The 8,544-nt window shown below is 31.7% G+C and overlaps 1 protein-coding gene across 2 annotated transcripts; it reads right to left on the reverse strand.

Moving 5' to 3' along the window:
- Positions 1-1,427: 1,427 nt before the first annotated feature.
- Positions 1,428-6,633, reverse strand: LOC105798407 (uncharacterized). 2 transcript variants are annotated; one of them, XM_012628459.2, is made up of 16 exons: positions 6,477-6,633; positions 6,318-6,412; positions 6,121-6,234; positions 5,765-5,869; positions 5,541-5,612; positions 4,930-5,042; positions 4,433-4,567; positions 4,091-4,159; positions 3,631-3,718; positions 3,476-3,547; positions 3,261-3,361; positions 2,864-2,981; positions 2,579-2,638; positions 2,355-2,465; positions 2,106-2,229; positions 1,428-1,822 (listed from the first exon to the last, which is right to left on the reverse strand). In XM_012628459.2, the coding sequence occupies exons 1-15, from the start codon at positions 6,571-6,573 to the stop codon at positions 2,119-2,121; spliced, it is 1,461 nt and encodes a 486-aa protein (XP_012483913.1). In that variant the 5' UTR covers positions 6,574-6,633; the 3' UTR covers positions 1,428-1,822; positions 2,106-2,118. The 2 variants fall into 2 exon arrangements, with proteins under 2 accessions (XP_012483913.1, XP_012483912.1); XM_012628458.2 differs by having other exon boundaries at positions 1,428-1,826.
- Between the last annotated feature and the right edge of the window lie 1,911 nt (positions 6,634-8,544).

Consider the following 8,544-nt stretch of genomic DNA (forward strand, 5'->3'; position numbering starts at 1 on the left):
GAACCAATTAGTCAAACCAATTCAAAATTGGTTCAATCAATATTTTAACTCGGTTCAACCAGCTTGTATTAATTCACAGGTCAACCGGTTTTTACCTCTTGTAGGACCAATGCCTCAACATGTTCTCGATCTAACTGGTTAATCTAGTCCAACTTAGATAATATTGAATTTTAGATTTGTTTATATTTTTAAAATCCTTTTTTTTTTGAATTCTAAAGAGTTTTTTAATTGTTTATTTATTTATTATTATTATTATTTTTATGTTTTTATTTAAAATTTGAAAAAGAATTAAATTTTTTTAAAATTTAAGTAGTTTTAAAAGATAATGACCAAATTGAGATATTTTATATTTGACATCTCTAATTTTAACGGCAAAATTAGACGGGGATAAAAATTTTAAATAAAAAAACATGGAGTCAATGTCTTATAATTAAAGGATAAGGATTAAATTTTAAATTTCAAGACAGGAACTTTAACATTCTTAAGCCATAAATGCAACATTCACTTTCGTTTTATTTATTTAAGTTGTTCAGTTTAAGTTCAAATATAGATAGGTAGATAGTTAATATTTATTATATATTATAAATATATTTAAGAAAGTAAAATAATACATATTTTCTATAAGTTGATTAAATTTATTGATTTGATTATATATTTCATTAACCTATAACCCACCAACCAACTTAATCAAACTTAAAATTGAGTTGTGGTTGCTATATATGTATAAAATCACAATTTAAAGTATTAAAAAAATGAGATAAGTAACCTCAAAATATTAAAATGAACAAATGCACGAAAATGAAATTTGTTTTCAACAAGTGGTAGATGAATAATTATATTTGACTATCTGTCTGTCATTATGATTCATTATTCACTGTAAGTAAGAAGGTGGCAATTGTTTGTTAGCATAAACTAAATGCATTCCTTGTTACTGTTCTCAACATCACCCACTGTTGTTTGCCCATTTTAGTTCCTCTGCGTTTCCATAACCCATAAAAGATGAAATCAGTGCACTGTTTCAACAGAATTATTTGGTTATGTTTGAATAATGCCTCAAGTTTTGAAGAACACTCAACTTGGCCACATCGTCCCACCTTCACTTCCCAGTTGAGCATCCTTTGAAACTTCAGTTGAGAAAGCTCTTTCCGGAAAAAAAAAAGAAAAGAAAAAAAGCTTACGAGTGCCACTTGTCACTCAGAGGGCAAATTAAAGAGGCAAGGAAAGTAGAGAGCTCTATTTCGTAATTATGATGGCATGCCATGCCATTGCAGACTGCAATGCAGTCTATTTATTCAATTGAAGAAGTGGAACTATGGTTTGGCTGAATCTTTTCAATGTCCAAAAGGTTTATATAAACTCAGCTTTTAAAGGGCAGTGCCCAATCCATAAGATGAAAGTAGCAAAATGAAGGACAACAAATTTCATGATTTTGAGTTAGATGGAAAGGAGTAACAGAGTATGTTGTGTGATATAACAAAATCTTTCTCCTGTTTCTAAACAAAATCTCAAAGCATAATATAACGAATTAGCAATTTTCACAAAGCTACATGCCACATACACCAAAATATAGTGCACATCATTATATAGAGTGCTGATAAAAAAAATGAAACCCTCAAATTGAGAGATATATATTAAAATGTGTGTTTGTGTGTGTACTTTTTTCAGCAATCCGTACAAATTGCATAGCTGCTTGTCAGATCACGTCTTCCCACATCCCATTCCCCGTGTCATGTGATATGAAGGATTTTAGGGTTCCAACAACTTCAGTGGCACGTGACACACCTGACTCAGATTCATACATGTATATGCTTCACTCACCACCCTGACTTCAAATTCAATTACTATGTTAGTATAGAAGAAAACATCATAATCCATGACTAAACTTTAAACCATAACAGCACAGCACAGGTGGTAAACTCTAAATTCACACTCACTGTTGTTATTGTACTCAACATTTTCCACCTCCTACTCCTAGATATTTAATACTATGTCCTTATCATGCCATTTCTCATTTGATCTTGAATTAGTCCTCTGTTAATTGTAAAATAAATTTCATAATATCAAAGCACATGAAATAATGTGTGGATGAAAGTGTCCTAACTTACCAAGGCAGCAGCATTAAGCTGAACTAGAACCCTGTCTTGCCTTAAACACGTGTTCCTCAGTGGTTACACCAATAATCTCATTTGCACGTTTCAGTCCAACACAATAATATCGTCCAATAGAATCCTGAATTCAAAAACATGCACACCAATTCACCCACAAGAAATCTATTCATTAACTTGAACCCAACAAATGATTATATTTAACAAATGTGAATCTAATTAAAGTTTGTAGAGGTGGAATATAAGGACCCGAGAAACAATTTTCAACTTCTCTAGCTTGTCAACTGCATCATCCACATCAAAGTTACAGCTCTCCTCAAACTCCTCTTTTATTAGTTCCTCACACCTTAGATCCAAATCCTATATTGAATTATTAAAAGGTTATGGACTCAAAAAGGGGACCTGAATAAAAAACTTGTCAAATTGAAGAATATCTATAAAACAAGAAATGAAGAAAAACCAATTATGTGTACCTCCATGGTGGCTTTACCTTGCTCCATTAGTATAAAGAACGAGATGATTACCTCTTTCACCTGCAGACAAGGGTGTTGTTCAGAATAAAGGAAGTGGAACAAAAATGAAAATAAACAAAAAGTAAGCTCATTTGAAAGACGCTAAGTTCAACATCCTGTCTTATATGTCCTACACAACAGAGAAATAGATACTATATTTTCTTTGCTTTCAGCAGGAAAATGTACTAAAATTTCTGACACAAGACGGATAAAGGGAGAAAGGAACCCAAAAAAAATGCAACTTACTTCCTGTTGAATCACATCATCACACAAGTGAAGTAAAGTACCCCTTCCACTATCGAGTTGTTTGTCATACATGGACTGTGTTATTAAATTCTGATATGTAGCCATGTTTGCTTGAAACCTAAATGGCAATATGAAAATAATATCACCATTAATTGGTCAAACAATTTGAAACACATAAAGCAACCGAGACACTGAGTAATTAAGTATATCAGCCTAGACAACCAACCAGAGGCATGAGGAACAACACATAATTAAGAAGACATCCCTTTACCGACTTATATTTCTGAATGGATCCATCAAGATCAAGTCCCACAATAATGGGGCTTCCACATGCATTAATATAGCAAAGATGATAAGACATATTACATGTATTAACCAAAGATGGAGGAAAACATACGAGAAATATATCTTGGCACAGTAACCAATCACAGCTGACAAAATGGCAAAAATGACCCAGAGATCAGCTTCAGGCATTTGAAGAGAACTAAACAAAGTAACCTGTGAATAAAGACACAGTAATAGTGCATTCAATCAATATGAATACCAGGCGGAGAAGAAACAATGGTGGAAAGATAAGAACAGTTGACAGAGAAACATCATTGCTTAACTGACCAGCCCCACAACAGCAGAGGCAAGGAATGTGACCCAGTCCATAGGAGTTAATCCAGGACTTTTCTTTTCAGGCTGTTAAAAGGAAACAAAAAGAATATCATACGCATGATCACATGCTGTATAAAAGCTTTGAGCAAAAGCTAAGAGAGACTTACAAGGACTATCTCCAGATCTGCCATTGGAATATTTTTGAAATGTTTTACATATATCCCTCGATCCATATTTGGTTTGGCACTTGCTTTCCTGGAAGTTCACCTCACTTCTTAGATTTCTATGAATTGCTCTTCACGATATTTATTAAACTAATTTAGAAAGACACTAGATCAAAGGGTAGTTTAGCCTTTTTTCCTAAAGAAAATAAAATTTCTGTCATGGTGCCCTTTTCCTTTCTTTTTTCTTTCTAAACAAAGATCATTCTCTCAAGACCAAGAGATTAAGAATCTAAGGTACTTTCAGAATAATCTCCCAGCAATCTATATGTTCAACCTCGAAATAAAATAGACCAACAATCTGGCTGTCTATTATATCCACATCAATTAAGTAAGAAAGACACCATTGACAATTTCTAATTAATCTCAACTGGAAACTTGCATGCTAAGATGCAACAAGCAGTACCTGTAAACAACAATTATCCTATCAAAAGTAGGCTCTTGGATCGTAGTCTTGCCCACCAAGTTCTTGATGCTGCTTAATACAGAATAAGCAAGTTATTGAGTAACGACACCACCAGAAATTGAAGAGGAAAGAAATACACAAATATTAGTGCTAAAACTTAAAGATCAAGAAGTAGTTGCATGAAATTTGAAAATTTTCTGGACTAATTCAAAATTAAATGATGATGGCAAGGAAAGCATATTTCAAGTTGCTTAGAAAGCCACCATATGATATATAGTATATATGTTCATGAATAAATACTGTCCTCCAAAACAACAGCATAAGAAGATGGTACTTCACAACCTTAGGTCCATATTCTCAAGACGGATCCGTTCAACATACAAATCCTCACTGTCCGTTTCAGGGTTAATTTCATCATCCTTCTTTGGCTCTTTCTTATTTCGTCCTCTTGATCTTCTGCTCAAAAGCTTTTCCAATCTGCAAGGATCATACATCTGGAACGCATTAAAAGGACAGAGAAAGAAAATGTAAAAAATAATCAAGTTTGTAAGGACGAGAAGATAGAATACTAAAAGCATCTCACGTTCAACTCTATATTTTGCGCAGTAAATTAACTATTTAAGACTCTTAATAAGTGAAGACCGCAGATTGGTCAAACATTAGCTCAACCCGCCAATCATACTAATTCCAAGATATTTCGAGTTGGCAAAAAGTTTGTTAAATTACATTCCGTAGGTTTAATTTCAAATTACATCTGAGCAGCTGCATCTAAAAGTGCTTTAACCAATAATATACCATAACAACTCATAAAAGGCAATGATTTCCCTAAACATACTCACCGGGTTAGTCTTAAGAGAAAGGCCCAAAGACGTGCAATAATCATGTCTACCTTCTCCATGAAAAAGTAATCAGTTGTACGATCAATTCCTATCCCACGTCTGAAGATGATGTACTAAACACAAAAAGAATTATGCTTAGGTTCAGAGAGAGATCAACTAATACATCTGAATCAAATATGTACAAGTAAACATCTGCAAAGTTTCTTTGATGGTATGGTATTGAAATGGCTCTGACTTTGTAATATATTTTATGAATATATTATATCTTTATAGTAATTGGATGGCGTGTACAAAATAATTGTGAAAATCATCTTACACGGGTCTCAAGCATAATATCGTGCCATTAACCAAAGCAAATCTCTGGACTCTGGTCCATCTAATCATACAAATACATAGCAAACACCACATGAAAAATACTAAGAGAAAAAACAAACTAGTGCAAACTAAAGGCACAATAAAGGAAATAAGTTCAAAATCAAAATCCTTTCGGTTTCATCATTATTGATTTTGTTGCATGTTGAACTCAAGAAAAGAGAACCTTCATCCTACTAGTGGCTATCTGAAACAACATAAACAATGATGCAACTTCCATGCTAAATTGTAACCACAACCTTATCAGCAAAATCTGGGAGGTTTGGTTGGGGGTGCTCTGAAAAATATCTCTTCAAAAGTGTCTTGTCAATCTGCATTCAGTGAAAACAAAAGGTCAAGATAAAAAAAAAGAAAAGAAGAAGAGACAATTAATAACACAGAACAAAAACACACACTATATATTCAAATAAAGACTTAACAAACGGCCATGATAATATACAAAACACACTAAGTTGCAGATGACCTTAGATTCATCAACTGTTATGGGAAGATTAAGAAGATATTGCCCTGCATGTGCAACATCAATCTCCTCATCTGTAGCTATCTTAAAATTACTCTTCTCCATCACCTGTGACACCAAAGGGAATTTCAAATTACAATGTAATGCGAAATTTGTAGTAAAAAAGAGTAGCAGTTGTCGGATTCAAGTTTAGTCATGTTAGGGAAAACATCAGAGACACACTAAACATAAACGAAATTCAAGTCATCAGCTTGTTGTTATACAGACTTAATATATATTTCAGTGACAGCATTGTGTATTCCTGTTCCAATTTCGGGTTTTGGAAGAAACAACAAGAAGAAGAAGGAGAAGAAGAATACCTGAAATAAATATGTCAAGAAATTCTGTTCAAGTACATCTACTTCTTCAGAAGATAAATTTTGCTGCTGCAATTTCCGAGCCCCATTTACAGGGTCAAAGAGGGAGTATAATTGCTGTGAACATGAATTGAAACTAAAATTAGAACAAAAGGAAAGAAACAAGAACGAAAATGGTTGAAGGAATATGTTAGCAATACCATTAAATCTTCAAACTGAAGAAGATACCAAGATCGTATTGTGTACTCAACTCTCTTGCAGAACTTTAGAAACTCAGCCCGATCAGAACTATGTTCTGCAACACATGAAAACAGTAAAGACTCATGTAAAGAGAGGAAGTGGAGAAATGGGAAGCATACCAATAAGGTTGGCCAAAGTCATGATGAGCTTGGGCTTGAGAATGGGAATGACGGCTTCACGCTCTAGTCGAATTACATCCTTGTTTTTGCTGCCCATTGCAGAGAAGTTTGAGTCTGGGATTCAAAGGCCAAACCGAAAGAAAGGATGATGAAAATAGAAAGAAATATGACTTTAAGAGATTGAGATGAAGAAGGTTAAAGTATGCTGGAAGTCCCTCTGTTATATCGACAAATGCAATTTAATCCCTGTAGATTAAATTAGGAGGAGCGAAATATCCCCTCTTTAACCTTTGTTGCCTTTCGCTCTTGTTAATATCGCGCTTTTTTTTTTCCAATATATAACAAATATATATTGAACAAAGTAAAAAAGTTGAATCATTCAGTATTTAGAGATATCTGACAAGCTTGATTTTTCGAGCGTACAATCCAACTGAATTTTATTGACAAAAAAAAATAAAAATCAGCTGAAATTTAGTTGAATTTTCTTTGACAGAGGGAATTTACTTTTTAGGATAAAAGAGGACATTGTAAAATATATTTATTATTTAAGGTCAATTATATCATTAATCATGAAATAAATTTTTATTTTGATCACTTAAATAAAAAAACTATAATTTGGTCACAAAATTATTCAAAAGTCTTCACTTAAGTCACTGCATTATTAAAAATGTTGCATTTCTCTGTTCGCAACCAATCAAGCATTTTTCGATCCATTCTTCTAAGGTATGTTTTTATACTTGTTGATGAGTATTAATCTACCATACCGTTTATCGAATCGTCGCTTGGAGTTTGCTGGCGTAATTTAAAAAAAAAAACTTAATTGCCTAATGACTTATATAAAAACTTTTGAATAGCTCAATGACTTAAATGAAAACTTTCAAATATTTAAGTGATCAAATTGTAAATTTTTTAGTTAAATGATCAAAAAGATAACTTATCCATACTTTAGTGATTAGGGTAAACTATTAAAATAGTCACATTTGTTTACCTTAGGTTACATTTTAGTCACTTATGTTTGAAATATTACGTTTTAGTCACTTACGTTATCATGTTGTAACATTCTAGTCACTGAGCCGTTAATTGTTGTTAACGGTATAACAAAAAGCTAACGTGGCACGTTAAATCATCATTTAAAACAAAAAATTAGGTTAATTTATACAATTGGTCCCCATATTTTTTTCATTTTGAACCATTTCATTTTTTTTCTTTTATGTTCTTTTAACTTCCCTTTTTTTAACTTTATTTTACATTCTCTTCTGTTTCTCCCTCTGTTTTCCTCCATTCTCCATTTCTTTTAACATAGTTTTTCTATGTTTTCTATTTGTTAAAACTAGTCCCTATACTTTTATTTTTTTGAACAATTTATTTTTTTTCGAGTGAAGCGAGCTTGTGGACTAGTTTTAACAAATAAAAAACATAGAAAAACTACGTTAAAAGAAATGAAAAGGGAGGAAAACAAAGGGAGAAACAGAAGAGAATGGGAAAAAAATGAAAGTTAAAAGAACAAAAATAATTTTAAATTGCTCAAAATGAAAAATATAGGGATCAATTTTAGAATTTAACCTAAAATTTAATTTTGAAATGATGATTTAACGTGCCACGTCAGCTTACTGTTATACCGTTAACGGAAATTAACAGCTCAGTGATTAAAATGTTACAACACGAAAACGTAAGTGACTAAAATGTAACATTTCAAACATAAGTGACTAAAATGTAACCTGAGACAAACAAAAGTGACTATTTTGGTAGTTTACCCTTAGTGATTAATGGTGTAGTTTGCCTATTATTTATTTATGTATTCTTTTATTTTATTTATTTTTAGATTTTTAAATATAAAGTAATGAAAATTTTAGTTAAATATTAAATTATTATAAAATTAAATATATTTTATTTCTTTTAAAAAATATTTAAATTAAATTAAAATTAAGTATTTTAAATTTATATTTGATTCAATTATATATTAATCTTGAGATAAGTTTATTAAATTATATTAATGTAAAATCAATTAGTTACTGTTATTTAAAAGGTTTTAATGAATTTTTTATTAAAATATAAAAGTAAAAATATA

Source organism: Gossypium raimondii, chromosome 9, assembly GCF_025698545.1.
Source record: "Gossypium raimondii isolate GPD5lz chromosome 9, ASM2569854v1, whole genome shotgun sequence".
Taxonomy (NCBI): Eukaryota; Viridiplantae; Streptophyta; class Magnoliopsida; order Malvales; family Malvaceae; genus Gossypium; species Gossypium raimondii.

Coding starts and splice junctions, on each gene's coding strand:
- LOC105798407 (XM_012628459.2), bottom strand. CDS start 6,573: ATGGGCAGCAAAAACAAGGATGTAATTCGACTAGAGCGTGAAGCCGTC. Junction 5,870..6,120: donor TCTTGACATATTTATTTCAG/GTATTCTTCTTC, acceptor TTGGTGTCACAG/GTGATGGAGAAGAGTAATTT. Junction 5,043..5,540: donor TCCCAGATTTTGCTGATAAG/GTTGTGGTTACA, acceptor TTTTGTGTTTAG/TACATCATCTTCAGACGTGG.